Consider the following 13,365-nt stretch of genomic DNA (forward strand, 5'->3'; position numbering starts at 1 on the left):
TGTAAAATTGCGTCCAACATCTGTTAACGACCTCAGGTACTTTTCGCCTCTCAAGGTACGGATCTTTGGTTGGCTTCTCACTTTTCAGTAAGACTCTACGTATGCGTTTCCATTCCGACAGAAACCACGTCGTCGTAAATTATACAATCTATCTCCTTTGGGGGGACTGGAAAAATAATTAGAGGCTTTTACTCGATTCAAAGCAGCTTTTACAATCTCAGAAGAAAGTTCTAACGCTTCAAATAGCACTGAGAAATGGCCGTAACTGATATATATAACTTTATGGATCGTAACAATGTGGTTGCTTAAGTCTATGAATATTAAAATACATTTAATGCAGAAACAGGTTTAGTGGACGTTTAGCAAGCGTTTATGTAGTTCGTTAAGGCGGTCTTTTCAGCTTGGTCGACGCTGAGCTTGTAGTGGTATTTAACGTGAATCCAGGCCCGGACATAGGTGCATCTGTAGCTGGCGAGGGGGACCATCCACTCGGCGGGATCTGGTAAATCAAGTCAATGGGTATATCGAAATCCGATGGAGATTAGCACTAACCCTTATCACCTGTTCGGGCGAGGATAACAAACGATAAGAGAAAAAAAACTCGTCAGTGATCGGTAATGAAAAGAGAGGTACCGAGGCGCATCGTTACTCACCCTTAGCCTGGTTTAGTCTGCAATAAGAAGATCGTCAGCCAAAGTATAAATTAGTATAGACCAAGACATACGAGTCAGTAACAGCAATAAGCTGGGGGCGGACGAGGTCGTTTGCAAAGGCCTCGCGCTGCGCGTTGGTCCAAGTGCGCGCACCCGACACCCAAGCTTCCTTCAAAGGAACGACATGATCCTATCAGAATAACGTAGCACGGTCAGTTAACATGAGGATATAAGAGGGGACAGGTGGACGGATCGCACAATATCGAGGTCGCTGGCCAGGTTAGTGGGTACGTTGTCGTAAGGCGACACCCAGCTTCCAGAGGTAGCCGCACAGTTGCTGCCGACCACCACATTGGTTCCATCCCGCTTCAACACGGCTGCAAAGTGTAAATGTAAGTCAATGAATAATTCAGAAAAGAGAAAACGTAAACAGGCGCACTCTCTCGGGTGTTGCAGGAACCGGAGACTGTCGAAAATGGATTAATAGCGGGTCTTCAGAATAATTAGGGATGGCGAAGTCACCAGTGGTCCAGTGCTTGAAGAGATCCCGGTTATAAGCGGGCGAGTTAGACTCAGCCTCCACGGTCACTAATCAAATAACTCAGCAATCCACCAAAGTTATCACAAAAGTCGTCTGTGAAAACTCACAAGCAGCCAGGTAGGTTTTGGCGGTGGCGACGCTGACGGGCGTGGGCAAAGCACGGGGAAGCACACTAGCCACTGATGACGAAATAGCAGCGGCAACAGCAAGAACAGAAAGCAGAGAAGTGCGCATTATTGCCCGAGTACCGTGGAGGAGAGCTTGTGGAAAGGCCGGTCGACAAAGAAAGCGAGTCATGTTGGTTCAATGGCTTTTATACCATAATGTTATCCAGCATGCAACGGCGGCAGAGATGATGTTGAGAAGGCACAGGCCAAGTCAAAAAAAATTAATCGCAGAGTCATACAGCGCATTAGAGTGCCAGTGTGGGGTGGTCGAACAGCGACACGCTGGAGAGATATCTTATCAACCGTGCGCAGGAAAATGCCATGTGCGTCTAATGGTGGTTTTCTGCCATCCACGAAGTAACGCTGGCCCCGAATATCATGCTGGATCGAGCAAAGAAGTGGGTTAGTGGCATGTGTGGTAGAAAAGATAAGACCATGGTATGGATGGTCATTTGACCATCGTGGTTGGTGGAAGAAGCGAGTCTTGGCGCCCACTAAAAACGTTGTTTGTGCAAGTTTGCTAACTTTATCGAACGTTGCAGCGTTGCCCAACTGTCCCCGAAATAAAGGCACCAATACCCATCCAGCTTGATATTGTCATTAGCACCTAGGCCACCATTGGTTAATTACTGGGACAAGCTCATCACCGACCGATAATGTGTCAATTTTAACGAATCTTACACTCCGTGAGTAGCATTGCCTCAGGTTGAATAGCCCGCTGATGATGATGTATTGTATTGGACAGTTCCAATCTATTAATGATGCGTATTATTATAATACGATGTTACAGATGCTATAGTAGGTTAGGTTTATGTACACTCAGAACTCTTCGTCCCTAAGAAAACCAAGATCCAGCACTGAAGATGTGGCCAACGACTCTCGCACAGCGAACGTGATCCGCCCTAATCTCGGTCCTCTGATGCGGTTACTTCTCATATCGGAGTTGCGCCTATGTGGCAGCTGTTTATCTCTGGCTGAATCTTTTCCTTTATCTCTCGCAGGGATCCCGCCGCGCCCGTCATATCTTCTTTCGTCGAATCTCAGCCTCCCCATCGTCAAACGCTCTTCAATCTCCCAGGTAGTCTCGATTCCATGTTGATTGTACGCATCGTCCGTGACCACATCGTCATAGTCATAGTCGTCATCGATATAGTCGTCTTCATCTCCGCTAAACCCACTAGCAAAGTCTTGACCATCGTAAGACGCTACTAGCCGCGGGCCCTTCATGGGTACACGATAGTGCAGGTAGTAGACCATAGATAAATATATTCGAGTAACCTGTTGAATGTCAGGGGTAAATACGATCAGTCTAGGTAGATGCGACTGACTGTGATGGGATAGAGAGCCATCATAAACCTTCTCCATGAATCAGAATATATATTTTGAGGATACCCTTGCTCTACTCACGGAATAGCAAAGGACTGTAGGGGACCAGTAAACATGACTATCATAACCACATTCGCAATCTTTGCCACTGAAGAGTGAATAACCGTTAGATATTCGTCAAGGAAAAAGGTTCAAAAACGTACAAATTCCCCTGCCATAGCGTAAGGAGAAGATGATCAGCTAACAAATCATAGGTACTCCCTTTTGCACACACAGAACTACAAAATCAAACGTTACTCACAATGTGAAGTACCACCCTCCATGGCTAATAAAGACTATCATCGTAGGCACGAGCCTTTTTACCTGCTTTATCCGGTTCCACGAGAACAAATAAAAAAACGATAGTGGGGAGGTTGCATATCCTTTATTCGCTTCCGGAGGGACACGTCCCTGTTTCGGGACGTGACTGCTAGATTTCGGAGTTGGAATATTTGATCCAGGCTCATGGGGTGATGAGTGTAACCTGACCTCTTTTGGGCTCGATAAAGCAGCTTCAGAGCGTCGTGGGGGGTATGGCATGGCCTGAGATTCTGAAAAGGGTTGAGCAAAAATTACGGGGGAGGGAGTTGATCTTGACGGTGGGTTGGAACCCAAAGACAATCGCGTGGGCGGTGAAGAGATGACATTCCTGGTTGACGTTGAAGAAGATGCAGTGGGTAATGGAGAAACTGGAGCAGAATGTTGTGTGGACCCTGAATTACGTGCAGTTACTCCTTGGGAGTCTGAAAGTACTGAATGGGGAGGCAACGATGAGGCATTCAATCGGGACGGCGATAAGGCAGGTCTGGCAGCTGAAGCTGACGCAGGGGAAGTAGCAGTACCAATATCCAGGCTACGAATTAGGTTTGCAAGAGTATTAAGCATGATAAGAAAGTACGTCGCTTGGGAGATTATAGACGGTACCCTACACATAATTATGATTTCAAGGCTCAGATGGAATAAACAATACCGGACATACCATGCGACGAGAGTAAAACGCGCAAAATTTGCAGTGAGAGACACTGGACAGCCTGTCACAGGATATGATCCGCGAGGATATACCTGGGCGGATGATACAGCCAAAACGCCAACGATAAGGCTCGTCTAAAATAGATTGTTTGAGTTATACCGAGACAAACGAAGTTAGAATCATACCGCCATTTGAACTGATTTTATGCAGAAATCAGTTCCGCATCAAGTAAGGGTAGACGAAGTCTTACTAATAAAGAGGACGGAAGTAAGAAGTAGAGCTTACGATCGGTGAGTACAAAGTTACAGATAACAGAAGGCAAGAATTAACAACTTACTACGGACATCCCAGGCGTAAACCGCATTAACTCGGATGAGAAGCATCGCATCTGGTATAAGGGTGACGATGGATGCATTTCTGCAGAATTTATAGCAAATGATGAGTTTCAGGGAGCTAAATCGTAACCTGCGAAACTTGGCCAATGGATGAAGACTTACACAAGAAGGATATAATACCAGGCTCGACAGCTATGAGGTGTGATATTAGTACCCCAAGTTCATAAATTTCCCGGAAGGCTAAAAGGGACAATACTCAACAACTAAAGATGGTACGTTTACGGAGATAATATTCAGCAGAGGGAGTGGGAAAAAGGTTCGAACCCAGTTGAGCGGCAGTGCAAAGGTCACGGGTCAAGTCAACTCACGTCAAGAGTAAGGCCGACACTCGTGTTCACTGATGGCGGTGAGTTGACAGCGTGTGTTAGATTGGGCAAGGAGTCACAAAGCAGACACAACGACCGGAGGACACGGGAAATAAAATTGTTAGTAAATGATCTAAAGAAATGACAAGTGAGGGACTCACCGCCAACATACCAACTGAAAGGGAGGGAAACGACAGGACGGTCAGAAAGCTAGTTACTGTGATGATCGTAATCGACATACGCCAAGTTTACGACCGAGAGATAACGAATGATAACATAAAGTCTTCTTGAATGGCGCCCTTTCGACGAATGCCTGGAATCACACCGATCTTGCTTAAAACACAATTTCCGACGTTTGCAAGTGATAAATCAAACCGACCATCTCTTCCAGACCAGTGTGACCTATACTCGGAATGAATACTTCAGTTGCACATCTCGAACCTGTCAAAGCTTACCTCCCTATGAAAGTTGATTACCATGTCGTAGACAACCCATGTCAGTGCCGCCACTAGAGTCCCGGGATCGTTATGGATTAGCACACGATGGTGGAGGATAATCCAACCCACCAGAGGCGAAATTGAGAAGGAGGGCATCGTGGATGAGGGTTTCAGGAGCCAGTGGAAGTAAATCTCTAGACGACTGTCGTTGCATAGGTTTGGAGTGGTCCCAGATGGATTGAATAGCGAAATTATGCATCTCCAGAGGTGCAGGATCCCGGGCAGGTTGAACTAACGCTCAGCGTGGGGGTGAAAGTGCGATACTGTGCAGCGTTAGAAATGTCAGATACCAAATTTCAGAGAAAACAGGGAGTAGGGAGGCGCACAAGTGTTGGAACACAGGACAAGGTGCACTGTCATCCGTGTCCAGGTCAAATTACGATGCAAGGTACCCCCCGGCGATAACACCCGCGCAAGTCAGTGAGTGAGTGAGGAGATGTCAGTGGTCACAGTTAAACCTCCCCTTGAAGCCTCAAAGCTGATCAAACCGTGGTCCATGGCATGGACAGACCATCAAAAAGTTGACGGTACGACTAGACAGCCCTGTGACTGCATCAAAGTGGTTGAAAAGGTTTATTGATCAAATGTCCGAGGCGGCAATGAAACTGCATCCCGGCAACTCGGCTGAGCTATCATCTATGGATTGAGATAGTCCGCGCCTTGTAAGCCATCTTTTACAGCGCACTCCTCATCGTTACAATTAAATACCAAAATCAATAAATTGAATTGTTACTGAAATAGATACATTTAACCACAAAGCATTTTCGTACGTAGAAACAGCAAGAATGTTTATATTATAGTTGTAGTGAATATCCAACGTAGTGACCCGGCGAGGCACTGATTGTTATTTTTTATGTTTAACGCCAGGTGTCATTGATGGTGAAGCTCCCGGAGGCAGGTGTGGTGTTGGAGTTGTTGGGGTCGGACTCCCAGGTGACAGCCCCGTTGAATTTGCGGATGTACTTGTATTGGAATGAAGTGCTCGCAGGAAGGGACACCGTGACTAAGAATATCAAGTTAGTTTTCCGCCACTCGGTATGATGATAGCAAGTCCACTTACTACTCCAAGTAGGGTAGTTAGCTGCTGACAAAATCATGGCGTTGTCTGGAGACCAGTCCTTAAGTGCATCGAGGGACCCAGTCAAGTAGATGTTCTCTAATATTATATTACAGTTTAGGGCAAGGTTTTAATAGCTTGATGTCACTCACCGCCGAAGACTGTTGTAGCCTGTACATTAAAGGTGACCTGTACGGTACCAGCACCAGCAGAGGTTCCACAGCTCGCGGAAGCAACAAGTCCTTTAGCTCCCCATGCCTCGGGAACGACACCACTGCGGGAGGCAAAGGCTGTCAACATCGACGCATAACTCCATGTGAGATCATTAGCGCTCGTTGGGACTCCAGAAGTTTTGATAAACTGTTCGGAGAGCCCGCCATTCGATGGTGTAAACTTGGCAATAATAGCGAGAGTTCCTTCAGCGAAGTTCTGAACACCGTTGGTCAGAGTAGTGAACGTAGAGGTTGTGCTTGCGTATGTTCCAACTGCGACTGAAGAGGAGAACTGTTGGAAGAACGGGAGCGAGATACTAGTAACCTCCAGGGAGCCTTGCTTCTTCCAGACGATGAGCGCATCGTATAGCTGCTCAGCAACAGCTGCAGTGGTGAGGTACCAAGGCTAAAAGCAGTTCAGTATATAAAGCTAGGGTTGCAACGAGGAAAACTCACGTTTCCACCGAAGTAAGAGTCCTCGGGGTATCGACCAGTGGCAACAGCGGCATTTGAGGCAATTCCAGAGTTGATAGAGTAAATCGAACGGAATGAGTCGACGTATACTTTCAAACTAGAGAGGGCCTTGTCAGAGCAGGGTTGGAACGAAACTGAATCACATCCTGCAGTCGGATCAAAGGTATGGATGGAAGCCAAAGCTGTATTTGCATCCTTTCCCGAGCGTCCTCCGCCAGTGTTTGCAGTGATATAGCCGCCGGAGGGGTTCCAGTATGACTAAAAATAACATGAGCCGTCATCATTATTCCAACCGACCTGAACTTGCCTGCATGAAGCAGAGAATGTTGTTTGCCTGGGTAGTATATCCCGATACAACAGATGTCTGGCCGATAGCGCTGGCGAGTGCAGCTCCTTGGCGAAGAGAGCGATGCTGAACGGCAGATGTAAAGAACGAACTGGACTGGACTTCTTCCCAAAGATCAAACCTAAGTATTGTTTTCAATTTCTGGACAAATGAAGATGGTTCAAAGGTTAATACCCGGTCTGGTTCCAGTTAGCGGCGACGTAGTCGAGGTCAAGCTTGATGATTGGCCATAGCGTAGAGGTGACGAATGTAGTGTTGGAATTAGCGATTAACCAGTTAGCATAAGTTATCAAGGCGGTGGATCGTAGTGCTGGCCCGTCTATGTGTTTGGAGTTGGATTGAGAAATAATCATAAATGGTGGAGAGATGACACTTACCGCGTTGCGGCCTAGGTGGTTTTAAATGCAAAACGTTTGTCAATGGTTGAACGACGATATATGACGCTATCATGGCTCACCTTCCCCATGCCCCAGTGAATGCCGACAAATCAATATTAAACTTCGGCTCTCCAAGACCCCCCGAAGAGATACTTCCACTGGGATTTGACACTTGCTGCTGGATAGCTTGCGCAGAGACGTAGTTGTCAATCGTCCCACGTAAACTAGTGTCTCCGCGAATGAACCTAAACACAGAGGTAAATCACAGGCCATGACTTTTTCAAGGTGAGGGACAGACTGGTCAATAACGGTTTTGTACACCAAAGCCGAGTCTCGAGTCCATGTAAAGAGATAGTCGGGGTTGTTGTTGCTGGGACTAGCAATGACCACTCCAGCCTGCGGAGCCCATTTGTCAGTGCAACATTCCTGCATATCTTTGACCCTTGCCTACCTTAGCACCCGACGCCTTTGCTCCAGATGGTCCGATGTTGGCCAGCAAACCTGCTTTGGCAATGGGTGACTCGGTTGCAACAAATGAATCCACGACGCTCGATTGAGCGAGAACCGAGGCGCAGAAAGCTAACGTTGTGAGGAGTATAGTTCTCATCCTGAATATGAGTATCCTTGAAAGAAGCTGAGGATGAAGACTCGAAGAAATGACCCATGCTTTATATAGGGGAACCGACTGAAGAGCCGTTCAAGGTTACTTCTTCCTGATGATGCAGTCGAAATTGGTACTAAAAATAGACACGGAGAAAATGCTGACAGGACTGAGGATAGCCCCAATGGAAGGCCAATTACCGCATGGGTAATGATGTTACGATCGGTGAGGACAGAGTGATTATAGTGCCCGGCGTGACGCATCTGATTGTTGGTACACACGGGTGACTTATTTCCCTTGTTTCTGAGGTCAACTGACTCCTTATGTCGACTGAGGTTGGTTGGCCGGGCAAAAAAAAAACAGAGTACCGTTTGAACATAAACATGGTTTTCATCTGGGAGTTGAACGTTGAAGACTTGGGGCACACTGAGGAAGAAGACTCATTGTAATAAATGATCGAATCACAGAAAGGTGGAGGACTCTTGAAGGAGACTGAAGGAAATACATGGAGCTAAGTTCCAACCCAAATTTCTCACCTATCAAGGATACGATACCTCTTGAATGTGTTCAGGATGCTCCAATGCGCTTATATTAATACATACCGACAGTTCGCAAAGCGGATCTCTTAGGAGAACCTTCTTTCTTTAGTTCTTCACACCAAATAAAGTATAAATCTAGTCTGGGGGAGTCTGGGGTAGACCGCCTGATTGTCAAAAGTGTCTGTTCTCTCATGTTTTGTATCTCCACATACTGAGCCAGTTGCATATTTTCTCTTCCAGTCCTGTTTTCTTGAATATAATATTACTAGTTATTTTGAAGGCTTATACGGAACTACAATATGAAAAAAACGACACCACACCACACGCAGACCGGCACATATAAAGAGGGCAAGTCAAAACCTTGATCATAATGCCCCGCGGATGATGATCTGAGCAGTATAGATGATGCGTTGCCAGCATTCGAGTGATGTCTCCATTTGCCATAATGTGTCTGCGATTAAGCCTGATACACCGATTTGTTCATTGAGATTTTCCTCATACGTTGATGCGGGCAGTGTTTGTTCCTTACATCCTTCTCTGTTGTCGAGAGGGGGAGAGAGTACGATCTATGGTATATTCCCAGGTCGCTCAGGAATTATTTCTTTGGATCATGCAGTTAAAGTATGTATTCACACACAAAGAATATCCAAGGTAACCAAAAATGTGTATAAAGGATTATCTCAGTTTCACGGACTCGTCGAGCGTTCTAATACTTTGACTATCATCTACTATGCTCTCATGCTTTATCCCGTGGTTTTTGTTTTCGCATTGGCAATCTAGCTAACCACAACGACTTTGGGTCTACTACGTCGTAAACTTTCACCAAGTTATAAATATCGCATTTTTTCTCGAAGATTTTCGAAATATTGCATGTGAAATTAGGAGCATACACTACACGCAAGCCTGACTATAGCACTTGACCGAAGAAATACACTGCCGGGTCCGCAGTAACCAAAAGAACATTCTAATGACACGTTTATTCATACCTAAGTCCGTGTAACGGACCGTCTCGCGTGGTCGAGTCTACGATCGCACTGAAACGCGGATTTGCCAATTTTTTAGAACTTTGCTCCACTGAGAAAATCGGCGATTAGGACTGCTCGCAAAACGGGGGCTTGGATGGATAAAAATGGTAAATGGGGTCTTCTTTTCTTTGAAGTTAATGCGCTCATCTTCATCCTTCTCTGTCCCTGGATGGATCATTTTGTGGGGGTGGAGAACCACCCCCATTTGAAGGAATACGCCAAGTAGAACCTGATAGCAGCCTATGCATAATGAGAACAAACTTGATATTTGTTATACTTGTTGAAAAGGAAGCTTCATATTGAGCGAACAGATAGGCATACACTGATACCAGCAAACAGATAAATACACTTAACAGATTGAGAAAGGCGCAATCTTCGGCGGACAAATTTACGGTTTCCCCGACAGTGCGCGTCATTCGGTGATCAATATGGTGTAAAGGACATAAGTGCCGACAGAGATAAAGATAACCCTTCTTGTGGTTGATTTTTTCTAGGTACATCCCGGTCTCAAGCTCTAGTCTCGCCTGTATCTTGATCCAGCCATCACTCGGAGCGGCATCCTGCGACGTACGATAGACCGCGTTATTTCGTTTCATTGCACTATATTACAAGGGATGCATCGATATACGCTGTAAGGAAACAAAGGAGATCCGTCTGTCATGAGGTTGTTTCAAGCGAAAAATATCCTAAGGTTTTGTTTAGTGAGATGATATCAGATTTTAAAGCAAGAAGGTTGTGGCTTCCATTTTTGTGCTATACCCCGAGCCAATATTGTTACCAATGGTTGGAAAAGGGTGAATCCAACTCCCACTAGACCGAGGTACCGTGGCGTTAGCGAAAACCATGAAGCCATATTACCAGAATGTTTTCCAGAAGAAATTAATGTCGCAGATGATGTTTCTAGAAGACACGGGAAATTGACAGAGACTCACTCGGCGCGTCCGATTCAGAACCGTCAGGTTCCATTCAATCTATTTGCTTCCGATTAGAATACAGTGGTATTCACAGCATCGCGAGCCCTCTCTCCAAGTCGTCCTCGGCTGTAGTGAGCCATGCATATTCCCAATCGCCTACAATCATTTCTCCTAACTTTTCCAGCTTTTCAAGTCCAACCTCCTCTCCTTTTTGAACTTCCAAGAACTCCGGGGCATTAAATTCGTACAATAGGCCATGCGTCCTTGATGCTGAGTGTACAAAATTAGCAAACGGCCTCCGTATGGCGTCGTAGATATTCGTCAGCCTAGACAATGGCACCTGGGTTTGAACAGCTTTAGATATGAGGTGTGCAAGAATGTAAGAATCCTAGGTGAAATCAGCATAAGTTCGAAATTCGGATCTTAGCGTAATTTACTTCAATAGCTTGACCGGCACCATTCCCCTGATGAGGTGTCATTGCATGAGCCTAATAGTTGCGAAAGCCTAGTTAAAGTTTAATTGGACTGCATGGAGGCGGAGCACATACGGCATCACCGAGGAGAAGCACATTACCATATGTGTATGATCGTAGTGGCTGGATGGCATGGATAGCCCATCTCGATGGCTTAGACATGTGCTAGACAAGGGGAGGTCATGGAAAAAATAAATATCCTCAAAAATCGCAAACTAACCTTCACTAGGCAACGTACTTCCTCTTCCCAGCTGTCAAAAAATGGAACCACCTCCTCATTTTTTGCATCCTGAAACGACGGTCCATCATATTGAGTGCCTTCTTTCTCCATATCGCATACATACGCAGCGATATTGATGACACTGCCCTGGAGTATAGGATACGCCACAATATGCTGAAGAGTATCCAGGAGACAAAATTTTGGTTAGAATTGCATTCGCTTACCTGGTTTTTTCCACAGTACTGCCTTGACGGTGTTAATGTTTGTGCAGGAAGACGAGTCGCTACTTACGATCGTTGGGATGTTTAGTGCGCGATGTTCGGGTAATTCAGCAGCAATCAGGTGGCTAGGGATCATCGATCGATACGCAAAGCTTCCGCTCCACACAGGGTCAGAGGTGGTTTGAGAGAAAGGCTCATTTTCCCTGACGAACTGCTTCCGCACCACGGATTTGAGTCCGTCAGCACCTACGAGGAGGTCGCAGTAGGCGGTCGTTCCATCTTCAAACGATAACTGGATTTCATTTGAAAGAACACTATAGCATCGAAGCCGCTTGGATAGATTGCACTGAATAGAAGGCGATAAGTTTTTTAACAGTACCTCCTGGACGACCGCACGATGGAATGACAGCGCGGCTCCTGCAAAAACAAGGTCTCGAATAGGTGTCCCATTGGGTTGGTCAGCTTTCCGGAAGTGAAACCCTAATCCTGTAATTGAGAGTTACTAGTAAGCTAGTAACATTTTTAATGAGAAAATGAACACCGACGTGGAGTTCCATCTGGAATGTGCTGGCCAGGAGACAGTTGACCTGCAAGCACGGAATCTACACCAAGTTTCTCTAAAATCTTCCAGGCGCGTGGCCAGAACGTTATTCCTGCACCAATTTGCGTCAATTCAGGTGCTGATTCATATATGTTGACTTGGATATGATCCTGGAGATTGAGTCGACTCAGAGCTACGGCCAAGGTCAGACCGCCAATTCCTCCACCTCTGTCTCCAATGTAAGCACATATTTCGACAAAATTCAAGGACTCGCCTACATAATTCCAATGCGCAATGGCATCTTGAAGCTGTCAGAGTTTACAGATAAGAGGTTATCTATCCACACCCTCATGGATACTCCGCGCTGTAGTTCGAAAATGGCATCCTTTTCCTGACTGTGTGAACCCAGGGTAGGTGGTGAGAAACAGACCTTAACAATCTAAATTTTATCAAGGCCTAGCTCCAAGCTCAGTTGAGCCAAATAATGTAGGTCTGCCAGAGGTTGCGCCGAACATTGAAAATGAAATAGGCTTTGTAGGTTTGTAGCTTTGTACGGGGTCCCGGCTGGGTTTCTTGCTGTAGATCAGTTAATTCGAGCTCCGATTTAACTTCCCGTGACGGCGTGACCTGCGGTTTTTTTCCCGCTTTCTCCCGACTCCTTGAATGCGTTTCACTTTATCAACCAAACCAACTTTGTCAATATCATACTATTTACTTTCAAGATCCACTCCAATTTCAGATACTTTGAATCATCGTTGCTTCACAGTTGAAAGCTTGTGTCACTGCGGGGATTGGCATATATAGTCGATAATAAAATCGTCTCTTATATTGCGACTAAATTTTAAATATAATTGTTGTTCTGGATTAGATCAGAAATAGGAAAGATTTTTCAAAGATATTTTGCTGTTTATGTCACCCCGTCAAACCTCGACTACCTATTCAACAGTAGGCATAGTTTACATCTCGGACGGATTTTGAAATTCTGCCATGGCTTAATTCAGACATATCAGATTAGCACGTTTCCATATCTTATTTATTTTCTGCACCTGGCATAACCGCGAGGGATATCGAATATGACATAATCTCTCTGACTGTGGTTCTATTTGACCCATGTATTGTACAAACACTGTGACACCATCGTGAAAGTAAACTAAGCAGTGAAAACGGATTGTGTGATGAATGAAATTTGGGAAGGACACTCTACTCCAGCGGATCGCGCCTCCAAGGTAGCTCGTACGTATCTGAAATATACATGGTAGGTAAACTTGTATCTGTGCACAATTTAAAAGTAAATAACTTACATAGAAATGGCCTTTTGGGTAAATAACCGGCCAACAGGACGTGAAAGGATGCGAGTTCGACGTCCCAGAGAGAATATTATGAGCTCTCCGTGCCAGGGCGCATGAGGACAAATCTCATGTAAATTGAGATTTTGAGGAAGGGTGCTGTCATAGTAACCCATTATAAGGAAA

General features: G+C 45.6%; 4 protein-coding genes across 4 annotated transcripts; all 4 read right to left on the reverse strand.

The window, feature by feature from the left end:
• Positions 1 to 359: 359 nt before the first annotated feature.
• On the reverse strand, positions 360 to 1,428 carry JR316_0012579 (putative secreted protein; the record flags this gene model as incomplete). Its single annotated transcript, XM_047898204.1, has 8 exons — positions 360 to 499; positions 553 to 561; positions 654 to 670; positions 725 to 843; positions 912 to 1,030; positions 1,093 to 1,119; positions 1,176 to 1,241; positions 1,302 to 1,428. 8 exons carry the CDS (start codon positions 1,426 to 1,428, stop codon positions 360 to 362), a joined length of 624 nt encoding a protein of 207 aa, XP_047743093.1.
• A 752-nt stretch (positions 1,429 to 2,180) lies between these two features.
• Positions 2,181 to 5,092, reverse strand: JR316_0012580 (uncharacterized protein; the record flags this gene model as incomplete). Its single annotated transcript, XM_047898205.1, has 10 exons — positions 2,181 to 2,639; positions 2,690 to 2,717; positions 2,769 to 2,835; positions 2,891 to 2,898; positions 2,989 to 3,651; positions 3,706 to 3,830; positions 3,882 to 3,892; positions 3,947 to 3,976; positions 4,034 to 4,113; positions 4,938 to 5,092. 10 exons carry the CDS (start codon positions 5,090 to 5,092, stop codon positions 2,181 to 2,183), a joined length of 1,626 nt encoding a protein of 541 aa, XP_047743094.1.
• Positions 5,093 to 5,750: 658 nt separating this feature from the next.
• Positions 5,751 to 7,966, reverse strand: JR316_0012581 (Glucoamylase; the record flags this gene model as incomplete). Its single annotated transcript, XM_047898206.1, has 9 exons — positions 5,751 to 5,896; positions 5,954 to 6,049; positions 6,103 to 6,568; positions 6,619 to 6,894; positions 6,944 to 7,103; positions 7,157 to 7,354; positions 7,440 to 7,604; positions 7,658 to 7,755; positions 7,811 to 7,966. 9 exons carry the CDS (start codon positions 7,964 to 7,966, stop codon positions 5,751 to 5,753), a joined length of 1,761 nt encoding a protein of 586 aa, XP_047743095.1.
• A 2,560-nt stretch (positions 7,967 to 10,526) lies between these two features.
• On the reverse strand, positions 10,527 to 12,245 carry JR316_0012582 (Salicylate hydroxylase; the record flags this gene model as incomplete). Its single annotated transcript, XM_047898207.1, has 8 exons — positions 10,527 to 10,826; positions 10,876 to 10,926; positions 10,987 to 11,076; positions 11,132 to 11,305; positions 11,356 to 11,373; positions 11,423 to 11,838; positions 11,898 to 12,121; positions 12,172 to 12,245. 8 exons carry the CDS (start codon positions 12,243 to 12,245, stop codon positions 10,527 to 10,529), a joined length of 1,347 nt encoding a protein of 448 aa, XP_047743096.1.
• Between the last annotated feature and the right edge of the window lie 1,120 nt (positions 12,246 to 13,365).

Source organism: Psilocybe cubensis, chromosome 12 (assembly GCF_017499595.1).
Source record: "Psilocybe cubensis strain MGC-MH-2018 chromosome 12, whole genome shotgun sequence".
Lineage (NCBI taxonomy): Eukaryota > Fungi > Basidiomycota > Agaricomycetes > Agaricales > Agrocybaceae > Psilocybe > Psilocybe cubensis.